Source organism: Pelodiscus sinensis, chromosome 1 (genome assembly GCF_049634645.1).
Source record: "Pelodiscus sinensis isolate JC-2024 chromosome 1, ASM4963464v1, whole genome shotgun sequence".
Lineage (NCBI taxonomy): Eukaryota > Metazoa > Chordata > Testudines > Trionychidae > Pelodiscus > Pelodiscus sinensis.
The window spans coordinates 66,181,162-66,200,757 of record NC_134711.1 but is presented as its reverse complement, the minus strand read 5'-3'; the positions used below and the strand labels follow the sequence as shown (position 1 = coordinate 66,200,757).

General features: G+C 41.9%; 1 protein-coding gene across 2 annotated transcripts in view; it reads right to left on the bottom strand.

Annotated features, from left to right (window-relative positions):
- The window catches only part of TRHDE (thyrotropin releasing hormone degrading enzyme), a 347,541-nt gene that overhangs the window by 38,342 nt on the left and 289,603 nt on the right, over positions 1-19,596 (bottom strand). For both annotated transcript variants that reach the window (XM_075931938.1, XM_075931934.1), the window contains 3 exons: positions 5,350-5,497; positions 3,315-3,412; positions 2,692-2,799 (listed from right to left, as the gene is read on the bottom strand). In XM_075931938.1, the coding sequence (XP_075788053.1) occupies positions 2,692-2,799; positions 3,315-3,412; positions 5,350-5,497 (354 nt within the window). The remainder of the gene's footprint in view (positions 1-2,691; positions 2,800-3,314; positions 3,413-5,349; positions 5,498-19,596) is intronic.

The window sequence follows — 19,596 nt, the reverse complement described above, 5'->3', positions numbered from 1 at the left end:
ACATGAGATTCTGTGATACACAGAAACTGGTTTCCTGCTTTCCATCAGATGAAAAAAAGCTGACTTTTTTCACAAGAAAGCTGCAGTCCTCACTAGTACTTGCCTTATTCTCCATGGAGAGCTGCATTATTTAATGAAATGCACTGCTTTATTCATTAATACTCTGCACTTATATGCATACTTTGCATCTTGTCAATGCCCTGACAACTAGTACCTGAACTAGATAAACCTCTGGCTGGTCCGCTTGCCTCCTATAGTTACTGTTTGTTCATTATACTCCTACTAATGCCCCATCCCCATTGCTCCTATTACATTACCCCTCCTTGAATCCCTCTATTAGCTTCTTCTCTCTTACTGCATCTCTTTCAATTATGTATCTTATCCTATAAAGCTTTACATAATATTTCCCTTTATTACATTTCCTCAACTCTTTTCCTCCCTCTCTTTCAGGTCTTCCCAAACTTTTTACCACACTCCTCCTTTTCTCTTCTTAAAGCTTCACATCCTCTGTCATGTTGCCCTTATTCCTGTCTTCATCTATCGAGAATCCTCCCTTTCTTCCATTATGTCTTTACTTAAATTCAACCTCATTTTTATCTCAGGAGGTAGAGGAGGCCACACAGGCTCCACTTGTCCCATCCACAGATTAAGAGATCTTTCCCACTCCTTCTAGCTCTGCAGGCTCACAGCAATGCTTTAAAAGACATCTGGTCATTTCGGCTACATGTTTTAACCTGGGTTGTTCTATCTATTACCCAAGATCCACAAACCTGGAAATCCCGGACGCCCCATCATCTCGGGCATTGGCACTCTTACTGAAGGACTGTATGGCTATGTGGACTCTCTGCTCAGACCCTACGCCACCAGCACTCCCAGTTACCTTCGTGACACTACGGATTTCCTGAGAAAACTACAATGCATAGGTGATCTTCCAGAAAACACCATCCTAGCCACCATGGATGTAGAGGCTCTCTACACAAACATCCCACATGCAGATGGAGTACAAGCTGTCAGGAACAGTATTCCTGATGATGCCACAGCACAACTGGTGGCTGAACTCTGTGAATTTATCCTCACACACAACTATTTCAGATTTGGTGACAACATATACCTCCAGACCAGTGGCACTGCTATGGGCACCCGCATGGCCCCACAATACTCCAACATTTTTATGGCTGACCTGGAACAACGCTTCCTCAGCTCTCGTCCACTTACACCCCTTCTCTACCTACGCTACATCGATGACATCTTCATCATCTGGACCCATGGGAAGGAGACGCTGGAAGAATTTCACCATGATTTCAACAGCTTCCACCCCACCATCAACCTCAGCATGGACCAATCTACACGGGAGGTCCATTTCCTGGACACCACGATACAAATAAGTGACGGTCATATCAATACCACCCTATACCGAAAACCTACCGACCGCTATACTTACCTGCATGCCTCCAGTTTCCATCCTGGACACACCACACGATCCATTGTTTACAGCCAAGCACTGAGGTACAACCGCATATGCTCCAACCCCTCAGACAGAGACCTACACCTACAAGATCTTCAACAAGCATTCTGTAAACTGCGATACCCACACGAGGAAGTGAGGAGACAGATTGACAGAGCCAGACGTGTACCCAGAAGCCTCCTGCTACAGGACAAGCCCAAGAAAGAAACCAACAGAACACCACTGGCCATCACCTACAGTCCCCAGCTAAAACCTCTCCAACGCATCATTAGTGATCTTTAACCCATCTTGGACAATGATCCCTCACTTTCACAGGCCTTGGGAGGTAGGCCGGTCCTTGCCCACAGACAACCCGCCAACCTGAAGCATATTCTCACCAGCAACTACACACCGCACCCTAGTAACTCGAACTCAGGAACCAATCTTTGCAACAAACCTCGGTGCCAACTCTGCTCACATATATACACCAGCAACACCATCACAGGACCTAACCAGATCAGCCATACTGTCACTGGTACATTCTCCTGCACATCCACCCACGTAATATATGCCATCATGTGCCAACAATGCCCCACTGCTATATACATCGGCCAAACAGGACAGTCCCTACGTAAAAGAATCAATGGACACAAATCTGATATTAGGAATGGCAACATACAAAAACCTGTAGGGGAACACTTCAATCTTCCTGGACACACAATTGCAGATCTAAAAGTAGCCATCCTGCAGCAAAAAAACTTCAGGACCAGACTTCAAAGAGAAACTGCTGAGCTACAGTTCATCTTTAAGTTTGACACAATCAACTCTGGATTAAACAAAGACTGTGAATGGCTCGCTAACTACAAAAGCAGCTTCTGCTCTCTTGGAATTCACACCTCCAGATCAGCTGCTAGAAGTGGGCCTCATCCTCCTTGATTGGATCCACCTCGTCATCTCCAGCCTGATCCTGGCCTGCATATTTATTCCTGCCTCTGGAAATTTCCACTACATGCATCTGACGAAGTGGGTCTTTGCCCACGAAAGCTTATGCTCCTACACTTCAGTTAGTCTATAAGGTGCCACAGGACTCCTTGTCGCTTTTGCAGATTCAGACTAACACGGCTACCCCTCTGATGTTTTAACCTGTAAGCAAACAGTATGTATTAAAGAATGTATACTCATATTGACTATATTAGTCCTGAGTTGGGGAGTGGGAGACGGGAGATGTATATTTTTGTCCCACTTACCGATTTCTATTGCTGGAAATCCAATCTGAGATTAATGTTGCAGCCTGTTGGTGACAGTGTTTATTGCCAAAGCTGCAGGCCAGCATGATGACTTCTCGACGCAATTCTCTGGGTTAGTCCAAAACACAAATAAAGACACTAATGAGGTCACGTTTATAAATAATTGTGTTGAAATTCTCAGATGAAAATATTATAACCTTTCTTATAAAAGAGCTGTTAATATTTAAACAAAAATATTCAAGATACTGTAATTCTATATCCTTGAGTAAGAACCAAGCACCATATTGTTACAGTTACAATTTTTAATTAAAGGCTATGGATCAAAACGTGTGCTGTTACATTTAGCCAGCCCTACTAAATTCAATGGCCTCATGAGTTCAAATCCCCAAATCTCCAATGGAGCCAGCACTTAAATTAAAGCTTAACAAGAACATGTCTTTGTTCTCCAAATTCCAGGCAGAGGAAGCAGATTCATAGCCCCTAACTCCCTCCAGTGAGGAGAAATGAATGGAGGAAAAGGATAGAAAGGCATCTCATGCTGCTCCAGCTCACATTTAGTATTGGGAAAGCACTTTCCTATAACTATCTCCTGTAAAAATTAATAAAGAAGTGTATAACAGTACTCATGTTGGTAGGCAGCTTGAACAAGTGATCTGTTTAAATTATTTGTTGGCCATCCAAGTTTGAGGTACATCGTTGCAACTTGTTTTAAAATATATTCCTGAAAGAAAAAAAGCAAGTATATTTTCAGAATTAAGCTTTATTTTTTATTTTTCACTTCAAAATTGAAATACTGTTGATGTTTTTATTAACATCCCACTTTCAAAATGCTTCGATTTGGATCTAGTGTTGCAATGCTTTTGTATTCAATCCCATTCTTTATTTACTTCAATCTACAGAACAGCTACATGAGTGGGTCTACAATGTAAGCCAATTTAATGACAAAGAATGCAACCATTTACTTTGTTTACTTTAAAAGAATTTTAACCTAACAATACACAAGTGAAGCGCTGCTGGAGCTTGGATAGGCTAATGTCAACTCTAGCTAAGCCAATCCTGTCTTCACAATAAATGTTTGACTAATGGCCATTGTTACACATTTAAGGAGACACACTCAGCACATATTTAGTGAGATAACTGATAGCTATGATCGTCTTTACTTTCATAGCTACAGCCAAAGCATTACACAGGTGCCGTCATCTGATCTGTAATACTCAACAATATGTGCTGCGTATCAAGACTGGGTTATTTAATGATACTATTTCAATGTCCATTTAGCTCTTGCGGTGTATAAATATCAAAGACAGCACAAGACATGTTTTATCTTACTCTTACATCTTGCACATTAGGCATCTTTACATTCAGTGACAAGTTGTGAAGTAGACTATTGTCACTGTAGTCACGGCATAATTTTCTGCCACTGGAATTCACAGCTTTGAAAAAGGAACTGAAATGAACTAATGCAAGAGAATATCCATTTTTATTTTTATGAATGCATGTGCAAATGTGCGCAATGACAGAAAGGAGAAGCACAGTATAGCATTCTCGAGCAGGTAAATTATACTGTGGCAGTTTATATTTCCTCTGCTATCAACTCTGCTTTCAGATTTCAGGAAGAATCATAGCGATAAAATACAACCCTTCAATTAAATACACCAGTGTTTTTTATTAAAATGCATTCTTTTTACACAATTGTGTCTGAAAGTGAAACAGCAAGGACTGTTTAATGATTTTTCAATGCAGGTAATGATAGACTAGGAACAAAAAAAAAGAGAAATTTTACATTAGAACTGTCTGGTTTGGAGCAAGTCTTAGATCATAGGTTCCTGAAGAAACATTTCCAGTATTTCCTTAATAATTTGTAATGCATTCCTTATATAAATTCTCCATGCAAGCATGCATCTCAGTGTATTTTAAAAGTGTCTCTTTAACTATATCAGACTTCATGTAGTTACTTCATTTTGACTGTATTATAAAATTATGTGTATGTGATTGGCCATTCAAGCATAAACCAGGTTATAATTTTTAATAAATACTCTACTATTAAAGTCTGTGTAATTAACAATATTCCTTTTAATAAATATGCTTCAAGATTAAGCAACATTTTTCAGGTAACATTTTAAAATGTTTGTCGTGTCTACTTGGATTATCTAGTTTGCTGCTACTACTGTTCTTCCGGTCCCAATTATGAATGGGTTTTTGACTCAATTGTGATCTAATCCTTGTTAATTAAGGGAAGTGCATTGAATTCACTATGCCTTTCAGAAAGGAATTAATGACTAATAATATAGACTTCAATTGCATTCATCCTGATAAATTCTGTGAGCACACTTTCTATTCATGATTATGTCCAATGAAACTATAGTTCAGTGGCTCCAGAGAACTATAAAATTTGGAGTACACATTGTTTTTAAGAGTCAAACCACTTATTTGTCCTAATAGTTTATAGGAAGAAAAGTTAAGTTTTCTTCTACTCATTAAATATGCCTCAAAGAACTGTTATCACTGTTCAAATGCAAATTAACCTAAGTTTGACAATTGCTATATTTAAATACAAAATAATTAGAAAGAAAGTTAATATCCCTAGATCAGTTACAATAACTGACTGTGGACTAGTTCATCTCAGGACAATAGAAAAGAAGAGAATATATCTTTTACATTGAAAATGTTGTAGTTTTCAGTGCGGTCCAGCAATTTATCTAGAGGATAAAGAGCTCGGCTGGCAGCATGCCAAGGCAGAAAATCCTTCTCCTCGGAAAGGTATCTGATAATCTCCAGAGGAATATTCTGAGGCAAATAGCCAGCTCTGCACAGTCAAAGAAGTTCATGTTAATTATTATTTTCAGAGAAAGTACATGATGATGCAAAATGAGGGTTTTTCATATGCAAATGAAAGGTAGAAAAGCATGATAAATACATCACATTATAATGAAATGAAAGCCAGTGTTATTAAAAAAAACCCAACTGTTATGTATTGAATGTCTTTTTACAGGTTGGCAATATCCCTAATTTAAATAGAACCCTGTAGCTATTAAGAATGAGAACACTAAAGTAGCGGAAGGAAGGAAGGAAGGAAGGAAATCTTATTGCTACAGTGTAGACAGAATGTAAACAAACGTGGGCATTTTGCTTCTCAGAAAATTGTTACAGGTCGTGGACAGCTGGGAAGAACTGATTGTGAAGGGACATTCTTTAGTTTCAAAATTACTCCCATAAAAGCAGTTTTGTGGGATGTTTATTTCAAACCATTTTAGAACAAGTTTCCTTTTAAAATTCTATATTGGAAACTTCAAGCTTCAGGATTTTTGTTCATGTTACATTTTTGAACTGCTTTTCTTAACAATCAAAAATACTAAAATAAAATTTAATTCTGTGGTGAAAATTTTCTAGCAACACACAGCACTATTCTTCTCTTACTTGATAGGCTTCGTCTAGACTGGCAAGTTTTTCCGCAAAAGCAGCCACTTTTGCAGAAAAACTTGCCAGCTATCTACACTGGCCACTTGAATTTGCGCAAGAACAATGACAATCTAATGTAAGATTGTCAGTGTTCTTGCGCAAATACTATGCTGCTCCCACTCGGGAAAAAGCTCTCTTGCGCAAATGTATTTGCACAAGAGGGCCAGTGTAGACAGCTAAAAACTGTTTTGCGCAAAAAAGCCCCGATGGTGAAAATGGCGATCAGGGCTTTCTTGCGCAAAACCGCATCTAGATTGGCACAAACGCTTTTGCGCAAAAGCACTTTTTGTGGAAAAGCGTCTGTGCCAATCTAGATGCTCTTTTCCACAAATGCTTTTAACAGAAAAACTTTTCCGTTAAAAGCATTTGCGGAAAATCATGCCAGTCTAGACGTAGCCTATATGTTTAACTCCCACAGTTCTGTACCTGCAAGAAAAAGAAACAATGATTCGTTTTTCATTAAACTTCCAAGGCAAGGTTTACCCTTACGCACCGGAGAGCAATCTTCTGCAGTTTGAATTTGCAGGTCTAGTTAAGACCTACTAAATCAAACACAGAGGGCACATCCAGTTGGTGCCAGTACTGCTCACAGTCGCAAGGAGTAAGAGAAACCAGATGTCTCCTGCCATCTGCTACTCTTGGTGCCTTCCCAGCCCTGTTATTACTTATATGTAAATTGAGGTAAACACACACTCCTTTGGGGGGAGAGGGGGATAAACCTGTTTTAAAACCTTTGCCTAGGTAGGCCTGTGTGGTTTTAAACATGTCATAACAACTATACAGGGGGATTTCATAACTTTGCATATAATGTTGTTACATACATTTCACCGTGATATTATTCACATTAGTTTTCATATGATACCAAGGCATATTTTCTAAAAGATTATTACAATGGTGTTTATAGTGTGCACACAGGGAAGTTTTCGATCACAGCATGGTGAGGCAGTTGTGCAAGGGTGAGTATGAGAAAGGAATCAAGTTCTCATCAAGCAACTTTCTCATTCCAATTATGTCATCAATATCCCATCATTTTAATTCTTGGAAATCCCACAAACTTATACAGCATGTTTCAGGGCCACAATCTCCATTAGAAGGATGGAGCCTGGACAGCTCTGCACTACTGCCATGAGCACTGCAAACACTGATGAATGATCCCCCAGTATTTGCAGAGGTACAGGAAGAATTGCAGGAGGATGATTTTGTGGACAGATCCCAGTGAAATGCAGCAAAAACCAATTTAGCCTTTTTGGTGACATTCAGAAAGCAGCTGAAGACTATGGAGCGCTGCTTATGGGGAAAGTTAGTTATCACTAACAGATGGGGTCACATCATCATGCAGAGTAGTCCTGTGGCACCTTAGAGACTAACAAATATATAAAGTATCCTGAGCTTTCATGGGTAAGACCCATTTCCTCAGATGGTTAGGGAAGACAAGAGGTGGCTGCAGAACTTCGAGGTGTGAAAGGCTATGTTCCTGGATCTATGTGCTATGCTCATTCCAGTCACCCTGTGCAGGCACACCAAGACTCACAGCTGAGAAGTGAATGGTGATTGCTCTGTGGAAGCGTACAATACCAGATTGCTATGGATCAGTGGGCAGTCATTCTGGAATTGAAAAAAAACAACCCTTTATTGTTATCATCATGCAAACGAGCAGAGCCATGAATCATCTCCTGCTGTGTAGGACTGTGACTCTAGGCAAAGTGCAGGATGGATGTGCTGCAATGGGGTTCCCAAATGGCATACATCCCTATTTTAGTACCAGACTACCTTGCCATGATGTACTGTAAATATCTCAGGAATGGAGATTGTTCATAACTCTGAAATGTTTGTAATTCTGAACAAAATATAACGAATGTTCTTTCAAAAGTTTATAACTGAATATTGACTTAATAGAGTTTTCAAACTTTACTATGCTGAAGTTTATGTTTAACATAGTACTGTAACTGCATCATTCTTTTCTCTCTCTTTTTTTTCTTGCTGCTGCTGCCTGATTGTGTGTTTCTGGTTCCAAATGGGATGTGTGGTTCGTAACTCTTGTGTTCAAAACTCCGAGGCTGTGTCTAGACTGCATCCCTTTTCTGTAAAAGGGATGCAAATTAGACACATCGCAATTGCAAATGAAGCAGGGATTTAAATCCCCCCTGCTTCATTTGCATAAACATGGCTGCAGCTTTTTTCTGTCTCGGAGCTTTGCCGGAAAAAAGCGCCAGTCTAGACGGGGATCTTTCGGAAAATAAAGCCTTTTCCGAAAGTTCCCTTATTCCTCTTTAAAAAAGGAATAAGGGATCTTTTGGGAAAGGCTTTGTTTTCCGAAAGATCCCCGTTCTAGATGGGCGCTTTTTTCCGGCAAAGCTCCGAGATGGAAAAAAGCGGCAGCCATGTTTATGCAAATGAAGCGGGGGGGATTTAAATCCCCACTTCGTTTGCAATTGCGATGTGTCTAATTTGCATCCCTTTTACGGAAAAGGGATGCAGTCTAGACACAGCCTGAGGTTTTACTGTACTTCAGTGGAAAGGGCTAATATTCAATGGTTATACAAGCATTGGTGGATCATGGGGGATATATTTCTGATGTTATCGTTGGCTGGTCAAGGAAGGCACAGAACATCTTCATTGGTAAGAAGACAGGACTATTCAGAAAGCTGCATGCAGGGAGATCCTTTCCTCACCAACAGAATACCATTGGCACTACTGAAATCCCCAAAGTGATCCAGGGGATCCCAGCCTACCCTCTCCTCATTTGACACCTGAAACTATACATCAACTACCTCAACAGCAGCAAGCAAAGGGACACCTATCAGCTCAGTAGGTGCAGAATGATGGTTGAATGTGCTTTTGCTAGACTGGCAAGATAGTGGCATTGCTCATTCACCAGACTGGATCTCAGCGAGAAAAATAAATGGCTATAGCTGCCTGTTGTGTCCTGCTTAATACCCCTGAAGAAAAAGGGGCAAGTTGCTTCCGGTGTGGAGGTGGGGCAGACGTCTACTGAGTTGGAAGAGCCAGACAATAGGGCTATTAGAAGATACACAGATCTGTGTTTCTCTTTATAGCTCCCCACTGTGAAGTGCAGGGGTATGGATCTGACCCGTGATGCTGCATGGATCACTGAGGGGTGTACAGAGATGCTAAAACGGAGTTCTCCACTGGCTGCAGATGAAGCCAGGCACATGATTGTTGAACCTGTAGGTCAACAAGAATCTGTAGCTTTTGTGTTTGCGGCATTATGACCTGATGCTTCTCCTTCTCTGACTCCTGCACCTTTCTCCTGTCCAGTCTTCTCTTCTTGATACTGCATGCAATATTATTCTTCTGGGCTCTCTGTTCACCTTCTGGGGCAGCACTGGTTTGCAGGATCTCACTGAATATTGTCCCCCATTGTCCTCTTTTTTCTCCTCTTTATCATAGTCAGGCAGTCCACAGGGGGTGGGAGTTGGGGAGAGAGAGACTCTCAAGATGACAACAGCAGTAGCTACTGACAAAACAGACACATGTCGCTGTATGTACAGTCACAAGGGCAAGTGAAAGTGAAGTTTCAGAACTCCCTTCCTTTGCATTCCAAAAGTTTTAAACAGGATATGGACAGGTCTCACCCATGCTGCACTGCTGGGAATGACTAGACTATGGTGGAATCTTAAACAGATCCTGGCTTATGACATAGCTGGCCTCCCAGTTGCATGTCTTCAATTTTCCTTCCTGCGTTTCACAATGGTTTGTGTCTCAGGCTCCCTGAAGAATCCATAGGACTCCATCAGGTGCTGGTGCCAAATATGGTGCACATCTCTTTGTAAAAGTACCAGGTCTGTGGCACAAGACCAGACTTACTGTTCACTTCCCTTTTGGTATGCCTGCCACAGTTTCTTCCTTTCACTTGGGATTGCTGCTGGTCCCTATTTTACCCCTTTGCTAACATCTCCCACGCAACCTGCTCATAGATGTTCACTTTGCTACAGCAGCTCTGCAGATGTGACTGTACAGCCTTTTCTTAACACAAGCCCAAGAGATCCAATACCTCCTGTTTGTTCCAGGCATGAGCATGTGTGGAGCACATAGTAGACATAGTTGGTTAGGCAGTTGCACAAAAGAAGGGAGACCTGCTAGATGTGCTTTCTAAATTGGGTAATCAGTAAAATTCATTTAATAATATGCAGAATTTTTAAAGAGGGGAGGGTGGTCTTCTGGGCTCAATGACCACTAGGCAGTGTCAGGACAGTGTCAGGTGTTGTAGGACATCTGCTAGAGGACTGTTAGGATTGATAAATGTCACATGGTACCTACACTCTCACTGCTTGAACCACAGTATGTTGACCATAACGCAACATAGATCATCAAGGTGGAGCTGCTTTGTGCCAATACTGGGGCGCTAACATCCATGAGAGACAAATTCAAGTATAGACACATTCACAAGTAGGATGACATGAGACAATTTACATTGACCTAACTGCACTGTAGATCAGACCTCTCTGCTAGGATCCAAAATCAGAGGGGCTCTTGCATAGCAAAGAAAGTCAATAGCACAATTTACCTCAGTTACTCTAGATTTGCAAAAGTGTTCCTGGGATTAGAATGTGGCCCCTGTAGTGGAGTATGGACTGAGAAGCAGAGTTATATGAGTGACCAGGTCAAGATTTGCATGTCTCTAGAGCGAGAGAAAGTATAGTAAGTTGAAATTGCATCATTTTTATATATCTTTCTAATTCCAGGAGCTATAGAACACTGTTCAAGTGTTGTGTGCTAGGGTCGAAAGCTTTGAAAAAATGGTTAGCTATAATTAATGAGACTAGAAGAACATTGGATTGACGGAAAAGTTAAACATTGTGGCGATAGTGTTAGTGAAGAAGTAAAATTAGTTTGGAGTTGTGTGTGTGTAATTGGTTCCTAATGAGGTTTGTGATTATTGTTGCTGATAATCTGATTGACAAAAGGAAAAAGCATGGAGCAGGAAACAAGAAGAATGACTGTAGAAAAGCATGTTGCTTAAGAAACAAACAGATGTATCTGTATTGTAGTTGGCTCTGTGGTACATTTAAAATCTTGCTCCTGAAATTCAGTTTCTCTGAGCTAGTCACCAAAGGGAAATCCTGGCCATAAAAGAGAAACATGTCAGTGGTTTCTTTAATGATTCTTCATGTAGAAAATAAGTGTGCGAAGATCCAGAGAAATCCATTATTTATTAACTTTTTGCTTTCTCCACTGTTTTCAATGTGGCAACTTCTAGATGACAATATTCATCCTCTTTAATACCATGAGAAAATCTTTGATTGTCTCTGTGCCTTACGTCTGTCAAATCTACCTATCCACACATGGTATCTCCAGCTGGGAACTCATCTCTCCCTTTTCTCCCATAACTCCTCATGGGTATTTCACCAACAAATTAAACTGGATGTCTCTACCTTTTCTCCTGAACCCTCTCCTCCTTTATTCATCCTGTGACTTTGCCACATCGTTCAGACTTGAAGCCGTACGGTCATCTTTGGCTCTTCTGTTTCCTTCTCTCTTACACATCCAGACATGACAAATCTTGTTGCTTTACCTCCTATAATATTTCTAAAATTCAACACCCCTTGGATTCCTACTATCAAGCCTCAGATTCCTCTCATAGCTCTATCTCACTTGCATAACAATACATTTTTCCTTTCCATATTGCCTGACTCTCTCCTCATCAATCTATCCAATATTCAGAAGCTAAAATACTCTTTCTTTTTCACCTCTTTGAACACCATGCCACAGTCCTCTAAAGCCTCTTCACAGGCTCCTTGTGTCTTACCACGTAGAGTCAGTCTCTTTGGTTTCACTCTGTCCTCATCCTTGGTGCAGTTCTCCCTCTGCCACTATTCTTCTATCACTCTGGTGCTCTGTCCACTTTTCTGATTTTGTTGTTTTAGTCTATATTTGTCTGGTATGAACCCATTCTTGCACCTCAATGCACCTTGAGTATCATCATGTAAAGTTACGGAGCTATAAAAATGTTGCACAATAATAATTATAATATTCAGAGAAGTGGTGGCAGCAACAGGAAAAGGAACCGGCCTATCAAAGGGAAGACATGGAATATAATTGTCAGCCAGCAATGAAAAGAGAACACAATTTACAGAGACTGTAGAAATTATGGAAACTAACAGAAGCTGAGGCTCTGAAAACTGTTTCTTCCCTCTTCATCCCCTTTGCCTTGCTGAAGAAGAGAACGAACTCTTCATCAATTTTTCATCACTGTCTTCATTCATCTTCATGCCTTCTTCCATGCTGTCCCATAAGCAACCAACTTCCTCCCTTACCTCTCAGTTATATGTGACAGATGTTCATTTGTCTTCATTCCAATTACTCCTTAAAACATGCTTTTTTATCCATAAAACCCACATGTGCTAACCTCTCAAAAGAAAAATGTGATAAAGATGAAATTCAACCCATAAGGGGAAGGTCCATAACAGAGCCGTAATTTTTGCCTTCAAGTTTTTTCAGTGTCAACCATATTGCTGGTCTATAATGTAAACAACAAAACCACCAACAAATGCCAGATCACTACTGCCTATCTGAGTTGGAAAAACACAGACTAGAACTGACCATTTCAGAGGCTGGCAAAAATGCTGCTTCTCTCCTGGGCTGTGTCCAGACTCAAGGGTTTTTTCGAAAAAAGTAGCCTTTTTTCGAAAAAACTTCACCTGTGTCTAGACTACAGCCGTGATCTTTCGAAATTAAATCGAAAGAACGCGGCTTTTCTTTCGATGGCGGAAAACGTCATTTCATGAGGAAGAACGCCTTTTCTCGAAAGTGCTCTTTCGAAAAAAGGCGTTCTTGAATGCAAACAGGGCTTTTTAGAAAGAGAGCATCCAGAGTGCCTGGGTGCTTTCTTTCAAAAAAGCGGCTTGCTTTTTCGAAAGTACTGCTTGCAGTCAAGACGCTCTTTTTCAAAAGAGGCTTTTTCGAAAGTATCTTTCAAAAAAGCCTCTTTCGAAAGAGGCTTGCAGTCTAGTCGTAGCCCTGGAGAACAATTAGAAATTGTTTCTTTTGAGAAGAGACAAAGCATGGGTATACAGCAGAAATACTCTATCGCTTTCACCATACAGCTTGTTACAATTAACTAGACTCCAATGCAAAAGCAGAAGCCTGAAATTATTAGCAAGTAACTAGCTACTGCAGGGCTAGGGAAATGAAAGACCAGGGGCCAGATGCAGACCCTGGCTTGCCTGGATCTGGCTCCCAGTGTTCAGGGCCCCTCTGCCCCACAGCATTGGAGAGCCTACACTAGCACTCCAACCCTGCTGCCCCCCACCCAACTGATTTTTCTCTGGGTAAGTGGCCCCCAACTAAAAAAGTTTCCCCACCCCTGGGCAACAGCAAAACATTTCTGCAGAAAAGCTTTGGTATACACTTTGTATGCATGAAAAATATTTTAACCAACCACTGCTGATTCCCAGATGGAAGCTGAACTGAAACTGAAGCTCAGTGTGAGTGCTTTTGGAGTGCAATTCAATTAGCCCGCAAAGCTTTATCTGTGTGGCTATCTATCTCACTGCATTTGAGATCCTGGGTGCACTTCTTTTTATGAGCAGTGTCAAGGGAGAGTGTTCAATTTTCACCTTGCCCTACTGCATATTTACAAAACACTTCACTTACCAAATTATTTAAATTTTGCAAATACACTGTATTTGATATGAACCTTCACAGTAGATTGTGAAAAGTGGGGGTTTGCCACATAACTGTACCAAAATGCACAGAGGTAAGCACCTTTTCTTTGGCATCACGAATCCCATTAAAAGAGCAAAATCCAAACAAGTTATTTTTGAGGTATAATGAAGAGACTGTCAGGCAATTCAACAGACTTACGTTACTGCACCCATTTGCTACTTTAAGTAGGCACCCTACAAGTACTCTTGTAAAGACAACAATTTGACCAAAAGGACCACATTTGGGGTCCCTCAATTGTTTTAGCCACTTTCTATATGAATGACCTTGCTTGTCTGTTTACAGGAGAATCATTGTCAGCTATACAGCAGTCGCTGCTATTAGAGGAAGCTTTGGGCAAACAGATAGCTTTTTCCTTGTGTTATAAGCATGGCAAAATTCAGACGCATCTTTAAGTCCTGTGTTAGTGAACTCTACAACTGAAGACTCGCTGAAACTAAATGGGAAGCAAGTCTGGAGTGCCAGTATGATGTGCTCTTGTCAATCTGATTTAGCTGTTAGGTGAAATTGTTGCAGGTTGGACCAGCAGGACTCTCATGACCAATACAATGACATAGACTTGTGGTGAAAAAGTCATGGATGACTAAGCTAAGTCTGCATCTGTTAAAAAACGGTAAAAATACATTGACCAGTTAATCACGGGGCAAAGATTTCTGGGAGCATTGGATTAGCCCCAAGTCAAAAGATTAAGCCAGGTGCATTGCTTCTGAAAGGTTTTTCGATAAGAAGGCTTGTGATGACATAAGAAGACTGTGAATGCGAGCTCTTAAAAAAGACACTCTCTGGCCAGCATGAGAGAAATTGGTATGTGTGACATTGCTATCAAAGACAGGTGGTGATGAATAAGAAAAGACTATTAAAACAATAATTAAACATATTTCACGAAGAATACTGACTAAATTCCAATGCATATCAAAATCAAATCTTTAAATTACTGAACATGGAATCTTTAAATTGCATGAGCTTTTCATGAATCAGAGAAAGAAAGCAGATCTAGATTCCACTATGAAGTCTCACTGTGTTATCCAGCTGCATTCTGACCTTGGTTTGTTCTTTACACTGAGCCATTGAACTCATGGACAGATCCCAGCACATTCATTTTCCCCTTAGGGACAAAGTACCAAATGGTAGTGTAATTGCCAAGGGAAAATTATTACTCCGTACTGAATTATTTCCATCATAAATCCAGAACTAGTCAAATAGACTCTGTCACAAAAACGGCAGGGTTGCCGTATAGTGATGAGGTCCCACATACAAATCTACCATAAATCCATAAGCCCAACCAACTACCAAAGTCATTTTGAATTTTGTGTTTAAATCAAAATTAGAAAACCCAACCTGTTAGCAAACAGGTCAGCAATGTGGAAAAAATGAGAAATAGGTGATTTACATTATATTGTTTTAACACCCATCCCATGTCTTTGTGTGTGTGTGTGTGTGTGTGTGTGTATTTCCCCAGCTCTTTTTAATGTGGGTATACAACACAGATTCTTTCTGCCTGCAGTTCAGTTTTGTGCATGCCCTGGTAAATAAAAAATTCAACAATATTCACCAGTCTATTAAAAGACAACTTAAAACACATCTGGAATATTATTCACTGGCCCTCATTTAATGAAAAATGTGTACAGTTCAACACTTATTTCTATTATGTATTTTATTCTACCCTCAATTTTTTCTTCCTTGTTCCAGGAAGATGGACCAGTTGCCTTTTCTTTCTCATCACAAAAGTATGTGGCTGAAGTTTCCTACAGCAGATTTCATGGCATCAACAGTGTGAGACAGCAACCATAGCAGTAAAATAGCAGCAGACATCCCGAATGCTGAAGAGAAAAAAGGTCTTTGGAAGTATGGAGCTATATGCGGCTAGGAGATAAACTCCCAAAGATCACTATCATGCCTCTGATGCCTGCAAGCCTGAGATGCCAAAGACAAGAACATTAGGCCTAAGAAATCCACAGCCAAGGAAACAGCACTGGAACAGAGTCAGACAAACGAGACCTTTTTCTTCCCTCCACTACCCCAAAAAAGGATAAAAGGGAGTCTTGTGCTTGTTTTTGCTGAAAGTTAAGACTACTTGGTAAACAATTAACTGAAGAAACGCAAATGTGAATAAAAGTTTCAGAGTGGTAGCCATGTTAGTGTGTATCTGAAAAAACTTAAAAAACAGTGAATAGTCCTGCAGCACCTTAGGGTATGTCTACACTACCACCCTAGTTCGAACTAGGGTGGTAATGTAGGCATACCGCACTTGCAAATGAAGCCCGGGATTTGAATTTCCCGGGCTTCATTTGCATAAGCCGGCCAGCGCCATTTTTAAATGCCGGCTTGTTCGAACTCCGTGCCGCGCGGCTACACGTGGAACGAGGCGTACAGATAGTTCGGAATGGCTTGCTAGTTTGAACTATCTAGCCCGTGCCGCGCGGCTACACGCGGCACGGGCTAGATAGTTCAAACTAGCAAGCCATTCCGAACTATCTGTACGCCTCGTTCCACGTGTAGCCGCGCGGCATGGAGTTCGAACAAGCCGGCATTTAAAAATGGCGCCGGACGGCTTATGCAAATGAAGCCCGGGAAATTCAAATCCCGGGCTTCATTTGCAAGTGCGGTATGCCTACATTACCCCGCTAGTTCGAACTAGCGGGGTAGTGTAGACATACCCTTAGAGACTACCATTTTGATATTCACAAATGGGAATGTATTTCAGAGACGAAAAGAGATCAATTTCAAATAGTTGGATTCTCTTCAAAAGTGAATTTTTGGGAGATGGCTGGAGCAACCCTTCCTTCTTAGCTTGTCAATGTTCTAATGTGACCCCACAAGAGGGGCTATGTTGACAAAGAATTTTGAAGTGTACCTCCCAGTGCTGGTCAATGGACTCTAGCTAGCAATGGTTTGCAGTTGCAACTTGGGCAGTAGCTTAAGCTCTGAAGCCCACCTCCCTTCCTTCAGAGGGCAAGCTTTAGCCCAAGCTGTAACTTCCAAGCACTGGCTTTGCAACTATTTTTAGAGTACAGGCAGTCCCCAGGTTACGTCAGTCTGACTTAAGTCGGACCCCTAATTACGAATGGGGGGAGGAGGGTGCAGCTAGTGCGGGGTGCCTCCCCCACTGTCACCGCCTCCGGCAGTGCGGGGGGCACTTCCCCCCAGCAGACCAGGGAGACGCGGAGCGGCTTTCCTCACCGTGGAGGACGCGGGCAGCGGGACCGCCAAGACACGCCGCGGTCCTGCTACCCGCGTCCTCCATGGCGAGAAAAGTCGCTCCGCGTCTCCCTGGTCTGCTGGGGGAGGCGCAGCTAGTGCACCCCCCACCCTGCAGCAGACCAGGCTTTTCTTGCCAACGCATGGGGTAGAGCAGCTGGGGGGCTGCCGGGTTGGTCCCACAGCGCCAAGGTGCGGCGCTACTGGACCTACCCGGCAGCGCCCCAGCTGCTCTGTCCCAGGCATCCAGATTCAGCCACTGTTGAAACTGATCAGCGGCTGATTCCAGGAAGCCCGGGGCAGAGCAGCTCTGCCTCGGGCTTCCTGTAGTCAGCCACTGGTCAGTTTCAGCAGCGGCTGACTTTGGAACACCTGGGGCAGAGAAGCGGGGGTGCTGCCAGGTTGGTCCAGTAGCGCCGAGGAGCGGCGCTGCGGGACCAACCCAGCAGCACCCCAGCTGCTCTGCCCCAGGCGTCCCCAAGAGCAGCTGGGGTGCTGCCGGGTTGGTCCCGCCGCGCCAAGGGTCGGCGCTACCAGACCAACCCAGCAGCACTCCAGCTGCTCTGCCTCAGGCGTTTCCGATTCAGCTGCTGCTGGTCAGTTTCAACAGCTGCTGAATCTGGACGCCAGTTCCGACTTACATACAAATTCAACTTAAGAACAAATCTACGGTCCCTATCTTGTACGTAACCTGGGGACTGCCTGTACTTGCTTTTGCCCCCAAGTCTGGCAGCTCAGGATGAGAGGCTTGCTCCATAATGCTGTGTAGACATACCCAGTGTGCTGTAGGACACTCAAAATTACTTAGCATTTGTTTAGCATGCTCTGCATTTCATTGTCTATTCTCTCTCCTTTCCTGATATATATAGTTCGCATAAAAGAAAGCAAAGATTTTGATAGGGTACAATCCTGAAAATATGCATGTAAGTGGAGTTACTCGTGTGTGGGAATGTCTATGGGACTGGACCCACTTCTGGAAAAAAACAAACTTTACAAACTTCTATTTATGTCCATACATGGTCCTGTGATGGGACACTCTGTTTGATGCTAGAGTGGAACCATCTCCTGGCTGTCCTGAGGTTTAGCTGTGCAAGGTCAAGATGGTCCTGCACTCCATCTTTCTGCATCTTGGCAGGAAGCACTTCTCTCGCTCCATGAGCTGCTGCTGCCACCTTCCCGTCTTAGTAAGTCCAGTCCCTGGTTGTTCCTCCTCAGCTCCTTTTCTCAGTCAAGGGAATATTTAGTCACCTGATTCCCCTGAGCTCTGACTTTTTAGGTTAATTAGCTCCCCTCTCAATCTATATTAACTCTTTTAGGGTAAGCATGAAGTGAAAGTAGCTCCCTATCAGCATAATATCGAATCACCTCCCAAAGTTTTGAATATATCTTCTCTACACACAAGGGGTTTGTAAAGTGTTGCTATCCCCATTTTACAGATAGAAATTTTAAACATGGCGAACTTCAATGACTTGCCCAAGGTCACAAGGAAAGTCTGTGGCAGAGAGAAACTATCCATTTAGGTGGATACCATTTCATTGTTTCTACATGATCAAATCAAAGCAACAATAGCAAACCTGGATGTAGTAGCTAAAATTTGGACAGGTTTGGAATTAAATATTAATTGGGCTAGGGGAGAATTCGATCACAGTCAAAGACTTGAAAACATACTAATTTCTAGCTCAGAAACAGAAACTACATTTCCTAAGTCTCTATCCAGTGTCTTAACTACAAGATCATTTTTTTCTTCTCTTTTTTAAACTTATATGGAGGAATGGGTAGTGGGAAAGATACATTTTACAAGCCAGGCAGAAACAAACCAAACACAATTTTCTTTCAAAATACTTGTCTTTAATTTAAAGCCAGCCAAGTGATCTAGCTGTTCTTTTTCAGGTGAGCTACAGTAAAACCCTGACCCACATTTTCAAAAATTACATTAAATAAAGCCACAAATGTAAACCCAGAACTCTGAAAGCATAATTTGCACTTGCAGTTCAAAAGTTCACACTTGCAGGTCAATGGTTCAGAGTTCATACTGCAATGTGGATCAAAAATACATAATGTAAAAATATTGCTCAAACACATCAGACAACAGCCGTCATATAGATTAGAAGAGCAGTAGGTCCAGGGTGAGGAAGGTACTGTGGGGGTACCCTGCACCCCTTGTTTCACTTCAAACACCAGGCTAAGTGTTTTCTATTGATTCAAGTATAATTCTGCTGAGCTCTTGCTCATGTTTGTGAAACAAATGCAGTAGGCTGTTCCTCTCTCCAGCCATCACATGGGAATTCAATTTCAGCAATGTTATGTGGATGCATCCATCACAAGCTCACTTCAAAGGCCAGCCTGGACCATCATGCATCAAAACTGTAGCCAACATAAATTGTTCTGCTTCCTTGAATTGTCCTGACCCAACCCACTTTAGATTGTTGCTAAGAAATACTGTTAAGACAGTTTCCAAGATGAAATTATTCTCACCTAAATGACTCTCTAGTTCAAGGAATAACTAAAACAGAGTTCCTTTCTGTGGGATTGTTGGAGAACAGCATCATCCAAGAAACACAT